Source organism: Triticum dicoccoides, chromosome 2A (genome assembly GCF_002162155.2).
Source record: "Triticum dicoccoides isolate Atlit2015 ecotype Zavitan chromosome 2A, WEW_v2.0, whole genome shotgun sequence".
NCBI classification, from domain to species: domain Eukaryota; kingdom Viridiplantae; phylum Streptophyta; class Magnoliopsida; order Poales; family Poaceae; genus Triticum; species Triticum dicoccoides.
Window position 1 is genome coordinate 729560152 of NC_041382.1, and position 26299 is coordinate 729586450.

The 26299-nt window shown below is 44.5% G+C and overlaps 1 protein-coding gene across 1 annotated transcript; it reads left to right on the forward strand.

Moving 5' to 3' along the window:
- The first annotated feature begins 24240 nt into the window (after positions 1 to 24240).
- Positions 24241 to 25283, forward strand: LOC119352117 (auxin-responsive protein SAUR22-like). The gene has a single exon (XM_037618848.1). The coding sequence runs from the start codon at positions 24306 to 24308 to the stop codon at positions 24702 to 24704; it is 399 nt and encodes a 132-aa protein (XP_037474745.1). The 5' UTR covers positions 24241 to 24305; the 3' UTR covers positions 24705 to 25283.
- The last annotated feature ends 1016 nt before the right edge of the window (positions 25284 to 26299 follow it).

Below are 26299 nucleotides of genomic sequence, written 5' to 3' on the forward strand. Positions count from 1 at the left end.
CGACGTGCTTTGCACAAAGGTGGCTAGCGGGTGTCAGTTTCTCCAACTTTAGTTGAACCAAGTGTGGCTATGCCCGGTCCTTGCGAAGGTTAAAACATCACCAACTTGACAAACTATCGTTGTGGTTTTGATGCGTAGGTAAGAACGGTTCTTGCTAAACCCGTAGCGGCCACGTAAAACTTGCAACAACAAAGTAGAGGGCGTCTAACTTGTTTTTGCAGGGCATGTTGTGATGTCATATGGTCAAGACATGATGCTAAATTTTATTGTATGAGATGATCATGTTTTGTAACTAAGTTATCGGCAACTGGCAGGAGCCATATGGTTGTCGCTTTATTGTATGCAATGCAATTATGCTATAATGCTTTACTTTATCACTAAGCGGTAGCGATAGTCGTGGAAGCATAAGAGAGGCGACAACGATGCTACGATGATGATCAAGGTGTCGCGCCGGTGACGATGGTGATCATGACGGTGCTTCGAAGATGGAGATCACAAGCACAAGATGATGATGGCCATATCATATCACTTATATTGATTGCATGTGATGTTTATCTTTTATGCATCTTATCTTGCTTTGATTGACGGTAGCATTTTAAGATGATCTCTCACTAATTATCAAGAAGTGTTCTCCCTGAGTATGCACCGTTGCAAAAGTTCTTCGTGCTGAGACACCACGTGATGATCGGGTGTGATAGGCTCTACGTTCAAATAGAGCGGGTGCAAAACAGTTGCACACGCGGAATACTCAGGTTATACTTGACGAGCCAAGCATATACAGATATGGCCTCGGAACACGGAGACCGAAAGGTCGAGCGTGAATCATATAGTAGATATGATCAACATAGTGATGTTCACCAATGAAACTACTCCATCTCACGTGATGATCGGACATGGTTTAGTTGATTTGGATCACGTGATCACTTAGAGGATTAGCGGGATGTCTATCTAAGTGGGAGTTCTTTAGTAATATGATTAATTGAACTTAAATTTATCATGAACTTAGTACCTGATAGTATCTTGCTTGTTTATGTTTGATTGTAGATAGATGGCCCGTGCTGTTGTTTCGTTGAATTTTAATGCGTTCCTTGAGAAAGCAAAGTTGAAAGATGATGGTAGCAATTACACGGACTGGGTCCGTAACTTGAGGATTATCCTCATTGTTGCACAGAAGAATTACGTCCTGGAAGCACCGCTGGGTGCCAAGCCTGCTGCTGGAGCAACACCAGATGTTATGAATGTCTGGCAGAGCAAAGCTGATGACTACTCGATAGTTCAGTGTGCCATGCTTTACGGCTTAGAATCGGGACTTCAACGACGTTTTGAACATCATGGAGCATATGAGATGTTCCAGGAGTTGAAGTTAATATTTCAAGCAAATGCCTGGATTGAGAGATATGAAGTCTCCAATAAGTTCTATAGCTGCAAGATGGAGGAGAACAGTTCTGTCAGTGAGCATATACTCAAAATGTCTCGGTATAATGATCACTTAATTTAATTGGGAGTTAATCTTCCAGATGATTGCATCATTGACAGAATTCTCCAATCACTGCCACCTAGCTACAAGAGCTTCGTGATGAACTATAATATGCAAGGGATGAATAAGACTATTCCCGAACTCTTCGCAATGCTGAAAGCTGTGGAGGTAGAAATCAAGAAGGAGCATCAAGAAAAAGGGCAAAGGGACGAAGAAGGGGAACTTCAAAAAGAACAGCAAGCAAGTTGTTGCTCAAGAGAAGAAACCCAAATCTGGACCTAAGCCTGAAACTGAGTGCTTCTACTGAAAGTAGACTGGTTACTGGAAGCGGAACTGCCCCAAGTATTTGGCGGATAAGAAGGATGGCAAGGTGAACAAAGGTATATACAATATACATGTTATTGATGTGTACCTTACTAATGCTCGCAGTAGCACCTGGGTATTTGATACTGGTTCTGTTGCTAACATTTGCAATTCGAAACAGGGACTACGGATTAAGCGAAGATTGGCTAAGGACGAGGTGACGATGCGCGTGGGAAATGGTTCCAAAGTCGATGTGATCATGGTCGGCACGCTACCTCTACATCTACCTTTGGGATTAGTATTAGACCTAAATAATTGTTATTTGGTGCCAGCGTTGAGCATGAACATTATATCTGGATCTTGTTTGATGCGAGACGGTTATTCATTTAAATCAGAGAATAATGGTTGTTCTATTTATATGAGTAAATTCTTTTATGGTCATGCACCCATGAAGAATGGTCTATTCTTATTAAATCTCGATAGTAGTGACACACATATTTATTCTTATTCTACTTACAACAAAATACTTATTGTTGCTATTTTTTCCAGTTTTTTGTTTTGTTTTCTGCATTATTTATTTTCTTTTGTTTTTTGCTTTATTGTTTTATTCTTTTTGCTTTTAGTTTAGAAAAATTATAAACTTTCTGTTAGTGCCATTAGTTTTCAAATTTGAAAACACTTTTTTAGTTTTTTTGTTTTCTTTGTTGCTTTATTTATTTTATTTTGTTTCTATTTACAAAAAAATACTTATTGTTGCTATTTTTTTGTTTTCCAGATTTTTTGTTTTGTTTTCTACATTATTTATTTTCTTTTGTTTTTTGCTTTATTTTTTATTTCTTTTTGCTTTTAGGTCAGCAAAATTATAAACTTTCTGTTAGTGCCATTAGTTTTAGAAAAATTATAAACTTTTTGTTAGTGCCATTAGTTTTCAAATTTGAATTCTTTGAAATTTGTGTGAATCACAAGTTTGTGATTAACTTTACTAAAAAAATGAACATAGATGCACCTATAGAGAAAATTCGATCTAAATTCATAGTTTTCAAATGAACTCTGAAAAAGTTGGCATAGCATACTCGTGTGTTACAAAGTTCGCATGGTATCATCATAATAGTTGCGGGAGAAAGTCTTCACTTTTTCTTCGCTTGTGTCATTTGCTTATTGCGCCGTAACCATGGATAATCTTCATCGTTTATCAGGATGCTTGGATCAGCCTTGACATTGAAGGGAGGAATTTCATGAAACTTTTCATAATCTTCAGACATGTCTATCTTGCCGTCCACTCCCAGGATGTCCCTTTTTTCCTGAAAGAACTATGTGGCGCTTTGGCTCATCGTATGATGTATTCGCTTCCTTATCTTTTCTTTTTCTCGGTTTGGTAGACATGTCCTTCACATAGATAACCTGTGCCACATCATTGGCTAGGACGAACGGTTCGTCAGTGTACCCAAGATTTTTCAGATCCACTGTTGTCATTCCGTACTGTGGGTCTACCTGTACCCCGCCGCCTAACAGATTAACCCATTTGCACTTAAACAAAGGGACCTTAAAATCATGTCCGTAGTCAAGTTCCCATATGTCCACTATGTAACCATAATATGTGTCCTTTCCGCTCTCGGTTGCTGCATCAAAATGGACACCGCTGTTTTGGTTGGTGCTCTTTTGATCTTGGGCGATCGTGTAAAATGTATTCCCATTTATCTCGTATCCTTTGTAAGTCAGTACAGTCAAAGATGGTCCCCTGGACAACAAGTACAACTCATCACAAACAGTGTTGTCACCTCTGAGACGTGTTTCCAACCAACTGCTGAAAGTCCTGATGTGTTCACATGTAGTCCAGTCGTCGCACTGCTCCGGGTGTTTGAAGCGCAGACTTTTCTTGTGTTCATCGACATACGGGGTCACCAAGGTAGAGTTCTGTAGAACTGTGTAGTGTGCTTGAGACCAAGAATATCCGTCCCTACATATTATTGAGTCACTTCCAAGAGTGCCTTTTCTAGTTAGTCTCCCCTCATACCGCGATTTAGGCAGACCTATCTTCTTAAGGCCAGGAATGGAGTTAACACAAAACCCGATAATATCCTCTGTTTGATGGCCCGTGGAGATGCTTCCTTCTGGCCTAGCGCGGTTACGGACATATTTCTTTAGGACTCCCATGAACCTCTCAAAGGGGAACATATTGTGTAGAAATACGGCCCCAGGATGACAATCTCGTCGACTAGATGAACTAGGACGTGCGTCATGATATTGAAGAAGGATGGTGGGAACACCAACTCGAAACTGACAAGACATTGCGCCACATCACTCCTTAGCCTTGGTACGATTTCTGGATCGATCACCTTCTGGGAGATTGCATTGAGGAATGCACATAGCTTCACAATGGCTAATTGGACGTTTTCCGGTAGAAGCCCCCTCAATGCAACCGGAAGCAGTTGCATCATAATCACGTGGCAGTCATGAGACTTCAGGTTCTGAAACTTTTTCTATGGCATATTTATTATTTCCTTTATATTTGACGAGAAGCCAGTCGTGACCTTCATACTGAGCAGGCATTCAAAGAAGATTTCTTTCTCTTCTTTCGTAAGAGCATAGCTGGCAGGACCTTTATACTGCTTCGGAGGCATGCCATCTCTTTTGTGCAAACGTTGCAGGTCCTCCCGTGCCTCAGGTGTATTTTTTGTCTTCCCATACACGCCCAAGAAGCCTAGCAGGTTCACGCAAAGGTTCTTTATCACGTGCATCACGTCGATTGAAGAGCGGACCTCTAGGTCTTTCCAGTAGGGTAGGTCCCAAAATATAGATTTCTTCTTCCACATGGGTGCGTGTCCCTCAGCGTCATTCGGAACAGCTAGTCCGCCGGGACCCTTTCCAAAGATTACGTGTAAATCATTGACCATAGCAAGTACGTGATCACCGGTACGCATGGCGGGCTTCTTCCGGTGATATGCCTCGCCTTTGAAATGCTTGCCTTTCTTTCGACATTGATGGTTGGTCGGAAGAAATCGACGATGGACCAGGTACACATTATTTCTGCATTTGTCTAGGTATATACTTTCAGTGTCATCTAAACAGTGCGTGCATGTGTGGTATCCTTTGTTTGTCTGTTCTGAAAGGTTACTGAGAGTGGGCCAATCGTTGATGGTCACGAACAACGCCTTTAGGTTAAATTCCTCCTGTATGTGCTCATCCCACGTACGTACACCGTTTCCATTCCACAGTTGTAAAAGTTCCTCAACTAATGACCTTAGGTACACATCAATGTCGTTGCCGGGTTGCTTAGGGCCTTGGATGAGAACTGGCATCATAATGAACTTCCGCTTCATGCACATCCAAGGAGGAAGGTTATACATACATAGAGTCACGAGCCAGGTGCTGTGATTGCTGCTCTGCTCCCCGAAAGGATTAATGCCATCCGCGCTTAAAGCAAACCATACATTCCTTGGGTCCTTTGCAAACTCATCCCAGTACTTTCTCTCGATTTTTCTCCACTACGACCCGTTAGCGGGTGCTCTCAACTTCCCATCTTTCTTCCGGTTCTCACTGTACCATCGCATGAACTTGGCATGCTCTTCGTTTCTGAACAGACGTTTCAACCATGGTATTATAGGAACATACCACATCACCTTCGCAGGAACCCTCTTCCTGGGGGGCTCGCCGTCAACATCACCAGGGTCATCTCGTCTGATCTTATACCGCAATGCACCGCATACCGGGCATGCGTTCAGATCCTTGTATGCACCGCGGTAGAGGATGCAGTCATTAGGGCATGCATGTATCTTCTTCACCTCCAATCCTAGAGGGCATACGACCTTCTTTGTTGCGTATGTACTATCGGGCAATTCGTTATCCTTTGGAAGCTTCTTCTTCAATATTTTCAGTAGCTTCTCAAATCCTTTGTCAGCCACAGCATTCTCTGCCTTCCACTGCAGCAATTCCAGTACGGTACCGAGCTTTGTGTTGCCATCTTCGCAATTGGGATACAACCCTTTTTGTGATCCTCTAACACGCGATCGAACTTCAGCTTCTCCTTTTGACTTTCGCATTGCGTTCTTGCATCGACAATGACCCGGCGGAGATCATCATCATCGGGCACATCGTCTAGTTCCTCTTGATCTTCAGCAGCTTCACCCGTTGCAGCATCATTGGGCACATCGTCTGGTTCCTCTTGATCTTCAGCAGCTTCACCCGTTGCAGCATCATTGGGCGCATCGTCTGGTTCCTCTTGATCTTCACCAGCTCCCCCCGTTGCAGCATCACCGTATTCAGGGGGCACATAGTGGTCATCGTACTCTTCTTTTTCGCCGTCTTCCATCATAACCCCTATTTCTCCGTGCCTCGTCCAAACATTATAGTGTGGCATGAAACCCTTGTAAAGCAGGTGGGAGTGAAGAATTTTTCAGTTAGAGTAAGACCTCGTATTCCCACATTCAGTGCATGGACAACACATAAAACCATTCTGCTTGTTTGCCTCAGCCGCATCGAGAAACTCATGCACGCCCTTAATGTACTCGGAGGTGTGTCTGTCACCGTACATCCATTGCCGGTTCATCTGCGTGCATTATATATAATTAAGTGTCCAAATTAATAGAAGTTCATCATCACATTAAAACCAAAGTGCATACATAGTTCTCATCTAACAACATATAGCTCTCCAGAGCATCTAATTAATTAAACCATACATTGAAACTATGTAAAACATTTCAATGCGAGAACAAATGCGATCATAATCGCAACCAAGGTAACAATTGATCCAACGACATAATGATACCAAGCCTCGGTATGAATGGCATATTTTCTAATCTTTCTAATCTTCAAGCGCATTGCATCCATCTTGATCTTGTGATCATCGACGACATCCGCAACATGCAACTCCAATATCATCTTCTCCTCCTCAATTTTTTTTTCATTTTTTCCTTCAACCAATTGTTTTCTTCTTCAACTGAATTTAACCTCTCGACAATAGGGTCGGTTGGCATTTCCGATTCACATACATCCTACATAAATAAAATCTATGTCACGTTGGTCGGCATAATTTTCATAAACAATAAATGAACCAATAGTTATAAAGATAATATATATGCCACATCCGAATCATAGACAGGACGAGGGCCGACGGGGGCGGATACCAAAACCATCGCACTATATAAGATGCAATAATAAAAGCAAGAAAATAATACAAGTATCTATGTAAACATACAAGTAAGAATATTTTTTCCTTTCAGAAAGAAGATAAGAACAAGAGGCTCACCACGGTGGTGCCGGCGATGAGCTCGGCGCGGGTGATCGACGGCGGTGAAGACGGGTACGGGGCGTGACGGACCGCTAAATCTAGACAAATATTGAGGAAAATGGAGTTTCGAGGTCGAGTTTGGAGAGGAGAAAGCTTAAGTAGTGTGGCTCGGGCATTCCATCGAACACCTTGTGTGCATAGGAGGTGAGCTAGAGCACCACCAAGCCCTCTCCCCCTCGGCCGGAAAAAAACAGAGCAGTGTGCTCTGCTCTTACGCGAGGGGGTATATATAGGCACCTCATTAGTCCCGGTTGGTGGCATGAACCGGGACTAAAGGGGAGCCTTTGGTCCCGGTTCAAGCCACCAACCGGGACCAATGGTGGTGGGCCAGGAGCGCGGCCCATTGGTCCCGGTTCGTCCCACCAACCGGGACCAAAAGGTCCAGATGAATCGGGACCAATGGCCCACGTGGCCCGGCCGGCCCCCTGGGCTCACGAACCGGGTCCAATGCCCCCATTGGTCCCGGTTCTGGACTGAACCGAGACTAATGGGCTGACCCGGCCTGGACCAAAGCCCTGTTTTCTACTAGTGGTACCTTCTAGCAAATCATGAATTGTCCAACCACACCCAACAAGGGTTGCTCAGAACAAAATGGTTGAACAACTGAGAACTGAGCAACGGGTGTCAACTACCCTAAAACCATTTGCAGAAATGAGTTGAGTAGTTCATGACTGTCAGGAGGAAAATTAACATGATGGAGATGAATTGTTTCTTTTCCAGCGATTGGAAGGAAGGGCGAAGGCTATGTGCCTCTTATGACATGTGGTGTGATCATACACAACCTGATAGTAGTGGATGAGGGTGGAAATGTTGCCGGAGGTGTGAAATTTGAGATATGGGTGATCCTATCCAACTCCCACATCAGAATCCATCCAAGTTTAATGTGTTTGTTTAAATGCATCAACAAAGTCGACATTGAGCAACTCATGAGCAGCTCAAAGAAGATTCGATTGAGCATCTGTGGACGGTTAAAAGGGACAACTAGAACATATGTGTGACTTGAATTCAAGTTTGAACTATTTTATTTGATACTTAGTTGAATTGTAATATTTAAATTAGAAGTACTGTCGTATTTGAATATTTTGAATGATCGATGATTCGATATGCTATTATTTTGAACTCGTGGAGTTAAAAAAGAAGGACGGAAGTTCAAATGGACATGATTGGATGGACGGCTCCCGCGTCACTTTTCGCGGACTGAATTGGATCAGTCTGTGGACAATACCGTGTCTACTTCTGGCGGTCGGCGTTGAAGATGCCCTTAGCACACAAATATATACTACATTTAAGTATCCAACCAATTATGTTGAACCTTTATCAATGACTTAGCAATAATGTATACAAAGTTTTATGCTCAGTCTCTTCTTAATGAACAAATCAAATGATGCGCTTATGCCTCATCTGCACACAAAAACTTACTGTCAGAAAAAACTTACAGAAATTCCTAACGTGTTGCTGAAATTTGTATTTTCTTAAGAAAGGATAAATTTTGCTATGATTATCTGACCAGCCCCATCGCAACAGAACACGTTAATGAGTTAGCACATGAAACATATCTTGGTGGCAATCTTGCATTAGGAAAGGACGGGCTCGTACTACGTTGCTACGTGTCAAAAATAATCAATTATTAGATACGTATTGTGGATGCTAATCTTGAAATGTGATACAGCGAGAAGTGCATCAAGACAAATGACACTCTGTCCTCACTCCTAAAGCAGCAACTCTGTCTAGCGCAATGTACGGTGCACAAAAATTCAAAAGTAACGTTCAGGCCTCCTTTGGTTTGTAGAAATTTTATAAGAATTCTATACGATAGGATTTGCAAAGGAAAAATTCCTTTGAAGCCCTTTGGTTTGTAGGAATGGATTCCTATTCCTATGTAGGATAGGATTCAATCCTTCACATTTTGAAGGAAAAAAAACATTAGCCTAGACTCAATGGAAAAATTCCTATCCTATGCACCAAATAACATCTCTTCCTCTATAGGAATTGAGATGCATGTCATCTCACTTCCTATGACTTTCCTATTCCTATAAAATTTCTATCCTATGAACCAAAGAAGGCCTCAGATATACCTTTTCAATCGACAAAGTTGTACTTATTTGTTTCTTTATCTGTTCCTTTATTTATTTTCCCAGCTTCGCTGGAACAAACAGAGAAAAATGGCATCATGCCCACTTTTTGTTGCACGCACTCCCGATTCTTTCTCCCTTTTTTTATTCTTTTGGCGCTTTGTGTCAGACAATATTATCAGAAAATGAAGTTTGGAAGCATATGCTAACTACTGGTACTGTACTGTATAAACCAGATATGTGTACTAGTAAAGGATTTTGTGCTTGCAATATATACTATCCTTTTGTTTGATCTGTAGCCCGGCATGTTCGCTCAATCACTGGCCTGATCAGAGAGAGAAAAAGATCCTTGATACAAGAGGCAAATATAAAAAACTGTACGTGACAAGTATACTGATGCGTTGTCTCGAGCCCAGGTCTCTACGGCCACAACATGGAATTCTGACCACTAAACTACAGCCACTTTTTGTTCATTTTTAAAAGTTTGTCAAGTAATAATGAAGTATCTAATGTCAACTCCCTTCACCGGCTTTTATTTTTAACAGGGAAACCTCAGTGTTTTATTGCTTAGCCAACAGTGTTACAGCCTTTAATTATAACAAAAGGCAAAAGAAAAACTTAGCCAGTTAATGAGCTACCCCATTGGCTTCCCTGGGACAGTGTGCAAAAGAAATGCCATCCATCATTTTACCGGCAACGACGACGCGAGGCGAGAGCGCCTTCTTCACGGTCCTCGGTGGCGGTTGCATGTGGACCATAGATCTCTATCTCACCATTGTGGACCATAGCATGTGGACCATAGATCTCTATCTCACCATTGCATGCATTCACCGGCTCCAAAGGGCAAAGAGTCCGATTCAAAAATCAAATTTGTGCATCCAAGCCTGAGCGCCAAATCAATCCCTTGCAATAACGCAACAACTTCAGTTGAGCAGACGTTAAGACTTAAGAGCCTCATGATGGATTGCTTTTACCAAACTGTTGTACGTGCAATATTTTAGGTTGGCACTCTAGTTTGGCACGCCGTGTAGTGAGCACCATGTAACCCTAAACAAGGAGGTGCACCCATACGTTTACAGCAAGTACACCCAAAGAAGAAACCAAAAAATCTGACGACAACATCACCGGTGGGCACATGCAGAACAGTACTCCGCCTGGAATTATGATTGCACGTTCCAAGTTTGACTGCCGTGCGCCGCCGCATGCATACCGGCATACGCATGTGCTCGCCCGCCGGAACTCCGGGGAGAAGAGACCGGAAAGAAAGAAGTGAAGGACTCCGGAACCGTGGGCTGAGCTTGAAGCTGGACGGTCGCTTTCTTCCAATCGGTGTGCTTCTAGCTGCATGCATGCATGCATGCATGATCCACGTCATCACTGAAATAAAATATGAGGGGAGCTCGCTGCAACTTGACACGACTTGTCGTCTTCTTCTAGTACGGAGTGGCATTGTTTACCGGCCTACCGGATCGCGAAAATGATCTTCCCCGGGCCTGGAAAAGGAACGTGGTACGGACTCTGCGAGGGACGCACAGCCAAATCGTTGGGTCGTTCGAATTTGGAACGGTGTGTGGCGTGTGGCAACACGACAGAGCCTAGGCCGTTCGCGCGGTGACACCGGAACCAACGGGAAATTTTGTTCCTACGTACTCACAGTAATGTGGACTTGACAAGCACAAGTTGCATCGATCTCTAATCATGCTGCACAAGACCTGACACTGACACGGCCAAAGCCGGTGGCTAGGGGGGTCTGCCGCATCGCCCTCCCTCCGCCGTCTCGAGGCGCTTCGCGTCGCGACCACCACGGCTGGCGGCGGCACGACGGCGTCCTCCCCCGCAACGGCGACGGCTTAACCACGCACGGTGCTCGATCCGTCGACCATGTGCCGGGCGCCGGGGCACGGCGTTCGGTGGCACTAGAGCAGGTAGGCGCCGCGTCATATTCGTATCCGAATCCTAATCTTGTGGTGCCTCGCGGATTTGTGATTTGTGGATGCCACATGTCATTCATCAGGATGGGTCTCACCTGCTAATCCGTGAGACCTGGTCTCATATAATTTTTTTCCCGACTCCGCTCTTGCATTTCGTGGACACATGGCTGGACTGGGTTGGAAAATCAGCCACAGCCAGTGTCACCGCATGTTCGCCTCAGTGGACGTGGACGCGTACGTACGTGGCCTGAGTGATGACGGAAAGCTACAACTCCGCCAAGGATATACAGTATGCGTACGTATCTATCGCGCGGCACAAACAGTGCGGAGGATCGTGTGAGCCGGATAGGCTACTGGGCGCGCCCTGCTGCAGACAGCGCCGGGGCACATGCACCAGCAGCACACAAGCGCCTCGTCACCGGCCTCACCGGATAGCGAACTACTACAAAAAAGGTTGCTTCCTCGTTCCATTTTCTTAGCACTGTGTCAGCGTGTCGTGGTCCAGTTTACCTTCAGCTCGCAGTTCTCCTTTACATGTGTACCTGAACAGTCAGCTTGACATTGAAATGCCTTTGCCCCGGCGGCGAGCCCAGCTGTGTGGCGGCCGGCACGGCGGTGCCTTGCTTTCCACATTGGACATGCCCAATTCAGAAAAGTTTGCAAGGGCTTTTGGGCTGCTTATTTTCTGCTACTAGATCGGCTTCGGGGTCTGCCGAAGAAGCAGTAGCTAAAAAGAACACAAATATGGAGTGTGGCTTCGCTCACAACTTCACCTCAACCTCAGTGTATGTTTTTTGATAGAAGGTGAATTTTATTGGCTCGAAAGTAAGCATCAAGTGTACAAACATATTGAGCATACACCCGGCCTCTGCATACACATCGGTTTTTTGTTTTTACTTTCGCCTATTTGTGCATGAAATTCCTCCAATTTTGCAACTGCGGACCCTACACCCTAGCCCCAGTTAACCGTCTGCTCGTCTCCTCTCTACTCAACTCATGTAACAGTCTCAGACTGCAATAAGGGAAAAGAGCTGGATTCCAACCTTTTTCTTTTCTTTTGTGGGAATGGATTTCGACTTCATAGAGATTTTGCACATAGTTGATTCTTTGGGCAGCTTCTCATAATCTGCGTATGAAAAGAACTGACCTTCACAGCGGTTGTGGCTCATTTCTTCATCCTATAACAGATTTTGAGAACTTGATTACGGCCTGTTGAATGAACCTAACAAAATTGTAAGTACATGAAAGCTTTGGAAAACAACATGAAATCCATGAACACCAAGATTGGATACAACTTGTCATTGCAACACTTTAAAATTAATATGATTATTTGCATCCTGTGAATTTTTATACAAATAAATATATGCGGTACAAATCATGCAATGTGTAGAAATCTATTTCTTAACCCATTTTTTGAAATTTTAGTACCTTGTTGTAAAATCTGACAGGGGTTACAATAAGTGGATGATTTTTTTTTCTTATAATTGTCCTCCCATCCCAAATGAACTTCCTTTCCGTCCCAAAAAGGGGCAGTATCTTTTTTGTGGCAATCAATTTAGTACCGTCTTAGTGTGTACAAAGCGTGGTTCTTTGCAAAATATAAGCAGAACATATATCTAGGGTTTTAAGTATTTGCATAGTGACGCATGGTACATGTTATACAAGCACACACAAAACATAAATAGACATACCTAACAAATGAACCAAAAAGACAATGATCTCCATGAGTCGCAAGGACTTTGGATATACACGGCGCTGCCTTTCTTTCCACTTTGGATATACCCAATTCAGAAAGCTCGCAAGGACTTTTGGGTCACTTATCTTTTTTGCTTCCCACTCACCTTCTGAGTTTGTAGAAGTGCTAGCTAAAAAGAACACAAGTACGGAGTGGCTGCGCTCACAACTTCGGCTCAATCTCAGTGTAATGTTTTTGACAAAAGATGATTTTTATTAACTCGAAAGGAAGCACCAGGTGGATACAAACACAATCAGCATACAGCCAACCTCTGCATATGCACCTTTTTTTTGTATTCCCCCATATTTGTGCATGAAATTACTCCCAATTTGCAACTGCAAACCCTACACCTAATGTAGGACCGAAAGTATGTCTAGAGGGGGGTGATTAGACTACTTGACCAAATAAAAATCTAGTCTTTTCCCAATTTTAGTTCTTGTCAGATTTTAGCTATCTTAGCACAAGTCAAGCAATCTCCACACAATTCATGCAAGCATGCAAAAGAGTATATGAGCAGCGAAAAGTAAAGCATGCAACTTGCAAGAATGTAAAGGGAAGGGTTTGGAGGATTCAAACGCAATTGGAGACACAGATGTTTTTGTCGTGGTTTCGATAGATGGTGCTATCGTACATCCACGTTGATGGAGACTTCAACCCACGGAGGGTAACGGTTGTGCGAGTCCACGGAGGGCTCCACCCATGAAGGGTCCACGAAGAAGCAACCTTGTCTATTCCATCACGGCCGTCGCCCACGAAGGACTTGCCTCACTGGCGGTAGATCTTCACGAAGTAGGCGATCTCCTTGTCCTTACAAACTCCTTGGTTCAACTCCACAATCTTGTCGGAGGCTCCCAAGTGACACCTAGCCAATCTAGGAGACACCACTCTCCAAGAAGTAACAAATGATGTGTTGATGATGAACTCCTTGCTCTTGTGCTTCAAATGATAGTCTCCCCAACACTCAACTCTCTCTCACAGGATTTGGATTTGGTGGAAAGAAGATTTGAGTGGAAAACAACTTGGGGAAGGCTAGAGATCAAGATTCATATGGTTGGAACGGAATATCTTGACCTCAACACAAGTGTAGGTGGTTCTCTATCATAAAATGTGTATTGGAAGTGTAGGTATCTTCTGATGGCTTTCTCTACGAATGAAGAGTGGGTGGAGGGGTATATATAGCCTCCACAAAAAACCTAACCGTTACACACAATTTGCCAAACTCGGTGGGACCAAATGGTTAAACTCGGTCGGACCGATTCAGCAAACCTGGTGACCGTTAGGATTTTTGGTGGGACTGAGATGAAACTCGGTAGGACCGATATGGTTAGGGTTAGGGCATAACGTAATCTCGGTGTGACCGATTACACAAACTCGATGGGACCGATTTTGGTAATAAGCTAACCAAAGAGTTGGTCAGGTAAACTCGATGGGACCGATTCGCTCATCTCGGTGATACCGAAGTGTCACAAAAGGAAAACAGAGAGTTTACATTGCAATCTCGGTGGGACCGATCTCTCATCTCGGTAAGACCGAGACGTTGCGAAGGGAAACAGAGAGATTACAATCCCATCTCAGTGAGACCGAGATCCCTATCGGTGAGACCGATTTGCCTAGGGTTTGTGGCAGTGGCTATGACATTTGAAACTCGGTGGCGCCAGATAGAAAGAATCGGTGGGGCCGAGTTTGACTTTTGGTTTAGGTCATATGTGGATGTGGGAAGGTAGTTGAGGATTTTGGAGCATATCACTAAGCATTTTGAGCAAGCAAGTCATTAAGCAACACCTCATCCCTTCTTGATAGTATTGGCTTTTCCTATAGACTCAATGTGATCTTGGATCACTAAAATATAAAATGCAGAGTCTTGAGCTTCAAGCTTGAGCCAAACTTTTTGTCCTTAGAATTTTGAGGGATCCACTTTCCTCATCCATGTCATGCCATTCATTGAGCTTTTTCTGAAATATTAATCTTGGAATAATGTTAGCTCAATGAGCTATATGTTATTAGGAATTACCAAAACCACCCAGGGATAGTTGCACTTTCAATCTCCCCCTTTTTGGTAATTGATGACAACATATAGATCAAAGCTTCGACAAATGATAATAAGAGTGAAAGATATTGTCGATTTGAGAAGTATGTGAAAAGCAAGAGCTCCCCCTAAATTTGTGCATATCTTAAGATTTGCTTTGGACTGCAAATGCACAATGAGTTAGGATCATGGGTTACTCTTCCATGTCACATACATCTTGGTGGAGCGCTCAAAATAATAAAGATTGAATACATGCACTCATCACCAAGCAAAGTGAATGATCAAGTAAGATAATATCATCTAACAAGCATAAGCGTAGCTTATGATCAACCACATGATCATCAATGTCTCACAGATAATATCATAGTATCTCAAGCAATCAAAAGAGAAACAAAGTTCAACCACCAAAGTAAGAGAGAATAAAAAGCAACGCTCTCTCTCAAAGCCTATGATCTATACATGTTTCTCCCCCTTTGGCAACAAGTTACCAAAAAGTTCATAGAAAATGCATAGCACTAAAACGTCTCTCGAGCTTGATCTTCAGGTGGTGGCGTAGAGATGCCTCCTTGGACGAAGACTTCAGTTGATGTGGATGGAGCTGAAGGAGTTGGTGCTGGAGCTGGTTGCGCTGAAGCTGTAGCTGGTGCAGATGAAGTGGCTCTAGTGTCTGGAACAGGCACTGCAGCAGACCTCTGAGCTCTAGGCACTCTGGCAAATGCATCATTGGTTGTCTTGCCCTTCCTCTCCTGCATATCATCTTGAAGTTGCTCCACAACAGACTGAATCTCAGTTACCTTCACATCCAAGTCATAGAATTTTTGCTCCACGATTCTTTCCAAGCTCTCGTGGTTTTGAGTCAGGGTGGTCAGTCCCTTCTCAATCCTCAGAGTGGATGCAATCAGGTAGCCAAGCTGATCTTGCTTGCTCTTCAGGAGATACTGAGATGCTTCTTCAGTAGTTGGCATCCTTGCAGCCTTTTCAGCTTTTGCCTTCTCCTTCTTGGCTTGTGCGTGCATAGAAGATGGTCCATCCTCATTCATAACCACAATGTTGTCCTTGAATTCTGGATAGATAGGCATGTGCTCCTTGTCCAGCAGATATGTATCAGTGCCCATCTTGGAGTTGATTAGCTCCTGGATCTGTGGGGCATACGCACAACTCCTCTTCTGATCTGCAGCTGTTCTCTTGATAGTTTCAACTATTAGGCTCATGACTTTAAACTTCTGTGGGACATCAAAGATGTGAAGTAAGTTAATTGCATGGCCTCTGATCATCTTGTGATCACCTGACTTTGGCAAGAGAGTGTGCCTGAGGATACAGTTGATGGTTGACAAGCCTGACAGAAGGTAATGTACAGATCCAAACTTATGTGTCTCAAGAGCAGCATCTGGGATCTCCTTGTACATGTGTGCCATTGTGTTGTGATCCTTCTTCCTATTGGCATAGACATCCAAGTCATCTTCACTCTCTTTTGGGGCATTGGTCAACTTCGCCCATTCAGCAACCATGGACTGGTACCTCGTACCTTCAGACATCCAGACAATCCTTCCATCTGGGTAGAAATGAGCTGTGGAGTAGAACTGCATGATGAGCTCATCATTCCATTTTGTGAGCTTCTGAACCACAAACTCATCGACTCCACAAGCCTTGAAACTATCATGTACACCTGGATGGTGATCCTCATTCTCCTTGATGTAGTCCCAGTCGACCCATCTCATGTCACACACTATGGGCTTCTTGTCAAGCAACAGTCTCATAGAAGTCCTGTTGTTCCTTTTTGTGGAACCTATAATCAACAGCAGTCCTTCTCCTGGTGGCATATGGATCTGATTCTCTCCATAGCCTCAACCCTGAGTCTCTCCTGATCTTCATGTTCTCAGCCACAAGATGAGCATCATTGTGGTCTGGAATCTTGGGTTTGAGCTTTCTCAGGACTTGTCCTTCATCATCTTCATCAGCAGCAACTTCAGGCACTGGGGCCTTGTTCTTCTCAGCAGCTGGTATACTCCTGGTATTCCTCTTAGGTGCACTCTTGGGCTTGGAGGCTGCTTTGGGTGCTTCTTTGGGCTTTGATGTTGCAGCCCCTGACTTTATAGCAGCACCCATCAGCTTTTGTGCCTTGGGTGTTGGTGCAGCAACCTCTTCTTCCTCTTCCTCTTCAGAATCTCTCATGATTGAGGATCTCCCAAGCACTCTAGCAGTGGTCTTTTTGATCCTCTCATTCCTCTTCTTCCCTTCTGCAGCAGCCTCTTTGGGTTCAGATCCCAAAGGGACTTGAGTAGATGCTCTGGCCTTAGACATTGGAATTCTCTTTGCAGGAACCTTTTGCTTCATGCCTGGCTTGGTGGCAGCAACAGTGCTATATTCCTTCTTAACCACTTTCTTCTTGGAAGTGGCCTCATCCTCAACTGCCACATAGTCTTCATCCTCAGATTCAGAGGTCTTCTTCTTTCTGGCCCTGGTGGCAGCTTTGGGTAAATTGCTTGGGGTGCTCTTGCTACCATCATCTGAACTGCTAGAGGGACTAGTGCCCTCACTCAGGTGAACCTGCTCCTCTGACCTGTTCTGGCTGTCACTCTGATCAGACATATTGCAAACACTGATAGCAGACCCTGTGAATAGATATAGATGAGATAGAATGGATGAGCATCACAAAATGCAGAGGTTTTTGCAAAAGAATGAGTCAAAAACTTGGTTTTAGTTTTCCACAGAAAGCATTTCGGATCAACCGATTTGTAAACTTGGTGATACCGAGGAGCTGTTGGAACCTAAACTAGTGAACTCGGTCAGACCGAGTCACAGTTCGGTGGCACCGAGACTGCTAGGGTTTCACAAAGTCCTGAACTCGGTCACACCGATTTGCAATTCTCGGTCAGACCGAAAATTACATGTGCAATGGCCTGAGCCGAATTGGTGGTACCGAGTTCCACAACTCGGTGGGTCCGAGATGGTTTCGGCGGAAACCTAACCCTAAATTTTCAATTCAACTCTAATCTACGGAGTGTTTTGACTGGATAAGATCGTTTCAATCGTGGCAAGATTCATGGCAAACACAATGTGCTAGGAATCGGATTGAGGATAGCACAGTGATCAAGTTCATACCCTAGTTCGGTGATGAACTTGCTACGGCGGCAATGGCGGGAATGATTTCCGTTGACGGCGGCTGGCGACGAGGAAGACGATCCAGAGACCCTAGAGGCAGAGCGGGCTAAGCGCGGGTCGAGGAGGTTCGGAAAGTTTTCCAAAATTTGACCCGTGGGTATATATAGCCCGACCCTGTCGGTGTGGCCGAGTGGAACAACTCGGTGGCACCGAGATTCATAATTGCAATCAGTTACTGAAACTCAGTGTGACTGAAAGGTTCAAATCGTTTGCACCGAGATTGAAAACCTAGATCGACTTAGTGATCTCGGTATGACCGAAATGGATGAATCAGTCAGACCGAAACGCACAAAGAAGTTTTGGAAGTTTAAGTCTATGACGTATCGGGGACTCCGAGTGCTCCTCACAGAGAGTGGTTCGAATCTGAATTGATCAAATTTTGTGATGTAGCATGAATAGAGTTTGAGACGAGAAAAGCATAGATAGCTAGAGAGGGTTCTTAGGCATTCTTGTCCATCCACTTGGCAAAAGAAAAGAAAACCAATCAATCAAAACAACAAGTGGATGTCCTCGAATGAGTAAAATATGCAATCAACATGCTCACACAATAAAATGGCAATTGAAATATGCGGCAAAGCATGCACAACCAATTCTAGCATCTATCAAACAATTTGCGATGACTAGGTCATCTATATATGAGTATATTGACTTATGAGTCAAATGAGAACATTTGATCATAGGTCATACTCATCGTTTAAGCACAAGTGGGGTTACCACTTTTACATAAAGCATTGTTGTGTTCACACTATTAGAGTTGCTTTAGCTCAATTCTTAGAGTAAAGCCTCCTCTAGATGTGAGATCCCCCCTAAGAGGGATGAACTAACCTTGGGTTTTGTCGATGATGACTTCATGTAGATGTTGAAGATGTGGATGCTCAATGTTGATGTAGATCATTTGAAGCTATCCATTGGAGTGAGTTGCACTTTCAATACCTACACGGGTTAGTCCCACAAGGAACAAACAAGGATATCCATAGACATAAAGTGATTCACACACAAGATGATGTCTATGAAAGCTTTTAGGTTACCTTGTCCCTTGTCTTACCAACAAGAGGGTTTGTGACTCCTTGAACTAGTGCAAGATGTGGAAGTTGATTGCACTTGTTCTTGCCAAGATGATAAGAGTGAAGTATGTTGGCGGAGTCATCCTCAAGAACTCTCTAGTTCTTCTTCTTCGGGATCCATACCATCTTGATGGGAATCATCAGTGTTGTAGTTGTACTTGATGAAGTGGAACTTGAAGTAGTCTTGGGAACCCACTTGACCAAGGCCTTAAGAGCTTCTTCAAATGCATAAATTTTCTCTTGAAGCTTGTCCTTGCCTTTTTTGCTTGTGGTCTTGTGGTGGAAGATCATCTTGAGCTTGTGTTCCTTTGAAAGAAGTAGGATCATACTTCTCTTGTTGAGGAACAAACTTCGTCTTGGGGTATTGATCTTCTTCCCACTCAACTCCATTGGCATTGAACTTTCATTCAAAACCAACACCTTGATTCTTCCGGTGCCTTCCTTGCTTGCGTACAATTTCCTCGAATTGCTTACTTCCGGCAAGGCTCTTGTAAACACCTTTCTCTATAATTCCCTTCAATAATCTATTTTCTTGCTCAAGTGTAACTTGGCTAAGAGAATCATTAGTGGAATCAAGAGAACTACTAGAAGCAACAATATTGGATTTAGCATGATTATTGTTACTACTAGAGGAAGAATCTTTCTTGTTCTTGTTACTAGACTTGACTTGAGGCATGTAAGTGGATAAGAGTAAACGCTTGGCAATGTAAGAAGAACTTTTCTTACGAAGATCATCATTGATTGCTTTTAAGAACTCATGCTCTTGCTCAAGGTTGAGCTTTTCAAAGCGTAATTTCTCATGAGTCCTTAAAAGTTCTCGATGATCTCCTAAGATAGTTTCATGAGCTAACTTAAGAGTGTTTAGTTCTTTAGTGAGAGACTCAATCTTCTCCTTATCATTATCATTAGTTTTATCTTGATTAGCATGATTAATTGACGTTTCATCACAGTATTCATCACTAGAGTTGTCAACAAGTTAATCATCATCACCTAACAAGTCATCTTCATCATTATTGAAATCAACATACTCGGGGTGTGATACCTTTGGGTCTTTAGCCATGAAGCATGTTCCAACTCCTTCATTTGGTGAGTCAAATATGTCGTAGGAGTTGGTTGTCACAAGTGCTAGACCGGCAACACCTTCATCTTGAGTATATTCAGAGTCGGAGTGATAGCTTCTCTCGGAGTGGTTGTCGGAGTCGGAGTTGGATACCCATTCACCAACATGAGCTTGATGTCTTCGTTTTGTGTAGCTCCTTGATGACTTGTCCTTTCTTTCCGAATCCTTGCTTCTCCGTGAGGGTCTTCGTTCATAACGATCATCTCTACTCCTTCTTTCTCTAGATGGTGATTCTTCTCTTCTAATTCTTCTCTTGGGAGAATCTTCTCTTCTCTTGTAGGGGGGCGTATACTCATTGGAATAGCGTCCGGGCCTTCCACAATTGTAGCAGTTTTGCTCTCGACTAGAAGATCTTTTGTCATTGTAGGACCTTGACTTGGAGCTTCTCTCTTTGCTTCTACTCTTGTAGAACTTGTTGAAGTTCTTCACCATTAAGCTTAATTCTTCATTGAAGGTTTTTTTCTCACTCGATGATGTGGGGGGTTCACATGAGGCTTTGTAAGCACCACTTGATTTGTTGTGAAGTTCCTCTTTATCCTTGAGTGACATCTCATGAGCAACAATTCTTCCGATGACTTCCGTTGGCTTGAGATCTTTGTAATTTGGCATCATTTGGATCAATGTGCACACGGTATCATATTTTCCATCCAAGGCTCTTAGGATCTTCTTGATGATGAATCTATCTGTCATCTCTTCACTCCCTAAGCCGGCAATCTCATTTGTGATAAGAGCAAGCCTAGAGTACATTTCAGCAACACTTTCACCATCCTTCATTTTGAACTTGTCAAGTTGACTTTGAAGCACATCCAATTTGGATTCCTTGATGGAGTCGGTACCTTCGTGCATATCAATCAAAGTATCCCAAGTTTCCTTTGCATTCTCAAGACGGCTGATTTTGTTGAATTCTTTGGGGCACAATCCGTTGAAGAGGATATCACAAGCTTGAGCATTGTATTGCAGCATTTTCAACTCTTCCACGGTGGCTTCACAGTTCGGTTCTTTCCCGTCAAAGAATTCATCTTGCAAGCCAATACACACAATAGCCCAAACGGCGGGGTTATGTCCAAGAATATGTATTTTCATCTTATGCTTCCAACTAGCAAAATTAGTGCCATCAAAGTAAGGACCTCTACGGTGATAATTTCCCTCGCTAGACGCCATACTCTCCTAGGTTGTGAAACCAAGGCTATGACCGCCAAAAGCTATGGAAATCAAAGCAAATGGAGACCAAAGCTCTGATACCACTTGTAGGATCGAAAGTATGTCTAGAGGGGGGGGTGATTAGACTACTTGACCAAATAAAAATCTAGCCTTTTCCCAGTTTTAGTTCTTGACAGATTTTAGCTATCTTAGCACAAGTCAAGCAATCTCCACACAATTCAAGCAAGCATGCAAAAGGGTATATGAGCAGCGAAAAGTAAAACATGCAACTTGCAAGAATGTAAAGGGAAGGGTTTGGAGGATTCAAACGCAATTGGAGACACGGATGTTTTTGTCGTGGTTTCGATAGATGGTGCTATCGTACATCCACGTTGATGGAGACTTCAACCCACGGAGGGTAACGGTTGCGCGAGTCCACGGAGGGCTCCACCCATGAAGGGTCCACGAAGAAGCAACCTTGTCTATTCCATCACGGCCGTCGCCCACGAAGGACTTGCCTCACTGGCGGTAGATCTTCACGAAGTAGGCGATCTCCTTGTCCTTACAAACTCCTTGGTTCAACTCCACAATCTTGTCGGAGGCTCCCAAGTGACACCTAGCCAATCTAGGAGACACCACTCTCCAAGAAGTAACAAATGGTGTGTTGATGATGAACTCCTTGCTTTTGTGCTTCAAATGATAGTTTCCCCAACACTCAACTCTCTCTCACAGGATTTGGATTTGGTGGAAAGAAGATTTGAGTGGAAAACAACTTGGGGAAGCCTAGAGATCAAGATTCATATGGTTGGAATGAAATATCTTGACCTCAACACAAGTGTAGGTGGTTCTCTCTCAGAAAATGTGTATTGGAAGTGTAGGTATGTTCTGATGGCTTTCTCTACGAATGAAGAGTGGGTGGAGGGGTATATATAGCCTCCACACAAAATCTAACCGTTACACACAATTTGCCAAACTCGGTGGGACCGAATGGTTAAACTCGGTCGGACCGATTCAGTAAACCTAGTGACCGTTAGGATTTTCGGTGGGACTGAGATGCAACTCGGTAGGACCGATATGGTTAGGGTTAGGGCATAACGTAATCTCGGTGTGACCGATTACACAAACTCGGTGGGACCGATTTTGATAATAAGCTAACCAGAGAGTTGGTAGGGTAAACTTGGTGGGACCGATTCGCTCATCTCGGTGAGACCGAAGTGTTACAAAAGGGAAACAGAGAGTTTACATTGCAATCTCGGTGGGATCGATCGCTCATCTCGGTAAGACCGAAATGTTACGAAAAGAAACAGAGAGATTACAATCCCATCTCGGTGAGACCGAGATCCGTATCGATGAGACCGATTTGCCTAGGGTTTGTGGCAGTGGCTATGACATTTGAAACTCGGTGGCGCCGGATAGAAAGAATCGGTGGGGCCGAGTTTGACTTTTGGTTTAGGTCATATGTGGATGTGGGAAGGTAGTTGAGGATTTTGGAGCATATCACTAAGCATTTTGAGCAAGCAAGTCATTAAGCAACACCTTATCCCTCCTTGATAGTATTGGTTTTTCCTATAGATTCAATGTGATCTTGGATCACTAAAATATAAAATGTAGAGTCTTGAGCTTCAAGGTTGAGCCAAACTTTTTGTCCTTAGAATTTTGAGGGATCCACTTTCCTCATCCATGCCATGTCATTCATTGAGCTTTTTCTGAAATATTAATCTTGGAATAATGTTAGCTCAATGAGCTATATGTTGTTAGGAATTACCAAAACCACTCAGGGATAGTTACATTTTCACCTAGCCCGAGTGAACCGTCCACTTGTCTCCTCTCTACTCAACTCATGTAGCAGCCCCGGACCAACAGAAAAGAACTGGATTCCAACTTAGTTTTTGCCGGAATGGATTCCAACTTCATAGAGATTCTGCACATAGTTGATTCTCTAGGCAGTTTCTCACAATGTGCATATGAAAAGAACTAGCCTTTGTCGCGGTTGTGGCTCATTTCTTCACCCTATAGCGGTTTTTGAGAACTTGAATGAATCTAGCAAAATTGTTAGTACGTGAAAGCTTTGGAAAACAACAAAAATCCATAAACACAAAGAATAAAATACAACTTGCATTGCAATACTTTGAAATAAATATGATTCTTTGCATCCTGTGAAAACAATCACAAATAAATATATGCGAAATAAATCATGTAATTCATAGCAATTATTTTGTACCTCATTTTTCTTGAAATTTTAGTATCTCAAGGATCATCAGTGAATTATTATTTTTCTTCTAATTGTCCTCCCATCCCAAATCAATTTCCTTTCTGTCCCAAAAAAGTAGTGTCCTCTTTGTGGCGATCATTTTAGTACCATTTGGTGTGTACAAAATGCGGTTCCATGCAAAGTACTCCCTCCGTTCTTAAATATTTGTCTTTCTAGAGATTTCAACAAGTGACTACATACAGAGTAAAATGAGTGAATCAACACTCTAAAATATGTCTATGCATCCGTATGTCGTAGTCCATTTGAAATCTCTAAAAAGACAAATATTTAGGAACGGTGGGAGTATAAGCAGAACATATATCAGGATTTTAAGCATTTGCAAAGCCGACTTGTGGCACATGTTATACACACGCACAAAATAAAAAAATAGACATAGGAGTACCTAACAAATGAACCAAAAGGACAATGATCTCCACGAGGTGGAAATGTTACCTGGCACAGCATTACTTAGCACATGTTCTTGGTTTAGATGCTAATCTTTTGCACATGCGATAAACCAAACATAGGAAGAAATTTGCATCATCACAAAGAAAATAAACATGAAGCCGAGGAATAATGTCACGTCGGCCAACTGGACGAAGCCAGCACCTACCAACCGCCTACAAAAACTCCACGCCGCGCTCCCCTCGGAAAGCAGAGCATCCCCACGCCGACTCCGTCCGTCCGCGCCATCGTCCCGCCAAAACAGAGCATCCTAAGCCGGCGAGAAGGGAGCGATGGCCAAATGCGGCAAGATACGGAGCATCGTCCGCCTCCAGCAGACGCTGCAGCGGTGGCGGTCCCGGGCCGCGGCGGCGCCGGCGCCGTCGGGGCACGTGGCGGTGTGCGTGGGCGGCGAGTCGCGGCGGTTCTTGGTGCGCGCGGCGCACCTCAACCACCCCGTGTTCCGGGAGCTGCTCCGGCAGTCGGAGGAGGAGTACGGCTTCCCGTCCACCCCCGGCCCCGTCGCGCTCCCCTGCTGCGACGAGGACCGCTTCCTCGACGTCCTCCGCCGCGTGTCCTCCGAGGGCCGCCTCCTCCGCCCGTTCTGCTGCCGCGTGCCGGTCGTCACCAGCCGCGACGTCGCCGCGCGGCCGTTGCTGCAGGGCATGACGGTGGAGAAGGTCGTGTGGTGATCAATATATGGAAGCTGCGCGCCTAGGCCATTCACTATGCTCCGTGTGCATGCAAGCTAGCACCGGCGGTTTGGTTCCGCCGGCGGCAACTGTTCCGTTGGACGCCGACAAGGTTTAAGCATCTCGTGCGCCTGCCGGAGCCGAGAAGACGAACTGACCGAGCAACCGTGAATGACGCGCACGGCAAGCGACGACACGTGGGCCGACAGAAGGGCGCGCTCCCGTGCCCGGCGTGATGGCGAGGCGCCCCAACCGTAGTTCGTCGAGGGCGCCCCGCGTGCGCATCTGAGGCCGCCGGGGGGCGTGCGGCTAGCAACTACTAGCTCTGTAATTCTTGACCTTGGCTGAAGGTAGAAGATTTGTTCCTTTTTACTAATAATTGCTTGAAGAGCGTGATGACTTGGAAAGGATTAAATCTACTTCAATCCCTGCCAAACCCCCTTCAAATCCCTCTCCACCCAACACAGCCTGATTGTGTAGAGTCCTCTTTCTGATAACTTTTGTGATTGCCGTAACTGGTTGCATCCTTGCCAGGAATAAATTTAAAATATAAATTATCCCGTAAAAGAAATATTCAAAATAGAAATTGTTCCTTGCTGCACATTCACTGTGTCGTTGTTTCTCATGTGTTCATGATGTTAATGAGGCCAAGTGTCTTAGAGCATCTTCAATAGATGATGTAGATGCAAAAATAACTAACTTTTGCATTTCTGAGGCTCAAAACCCCTTCTCCAACAGATGATGTAAATGCAAAAAAAAAACAAATATATGCATCTCCGCCTTTCGGAGATGTAAAATACAACACATCGCGGTGCAAATATACATCTCCACCTACATGAGATGTAAAACTGGCGACCGCACGCCAACCGCTCAACCGCCTTCAGTTTTGTTCTGTCCGCCCGCCAGACGGTTGCTCGCCTCTACTGCCGGCGATTTCTCACCAGAAACATTGCTGCCGCCGCTCGTCCGTCCATCCCCGACCCTGCCGTCGGTCGTGCCGTCGTAGCCGCCGATTTGAGACTGTCCCGTCGCACCTCCGCCGCCGCTCCACTCGCCCAACGCACCACGCCGCCATCGCCCCGCTACCAGATCCTGCCACTCCACCCCCGTGCCACCAGTTCCCCCGCTGCTTCGTCGCCGCCCGCCTCCGAATCAGCCGAATTGGCTAATTTACCGTCGTCGAATTGCCGCCTCGCTACCGCATTATTTGAGCTCCCCCTGCCACCCTACCACCGCAGGATTCGACTCACACACCTGCCGCCACACCGTCGCCATTTTTCCACCTCCATACTCGACCTTCTCGCATCACACGACCGTCGCACCGATGCCCTGCTGCGACCAATCCGCTGCTCAATTCACAGCCGCACCGCCAGCCATTCGAGCTCCTGCCGCCGCATTTGACCTCCCAGCTCTCCTCGCTCGGCCGCCGGCACACCAACCGCCGCCGCTCCTCCCGACTCTCGGCGCTCGGCCGCCGGTGCCATGCCTACTAATTTGTACATCTTCATTTGCATCATTTTATTGGAGTTGAACTTTTACATCTCCGTTTTGCATGATCTGTTGGAGTTGGCCCTTTTTTGGAGATGTAAATTTTT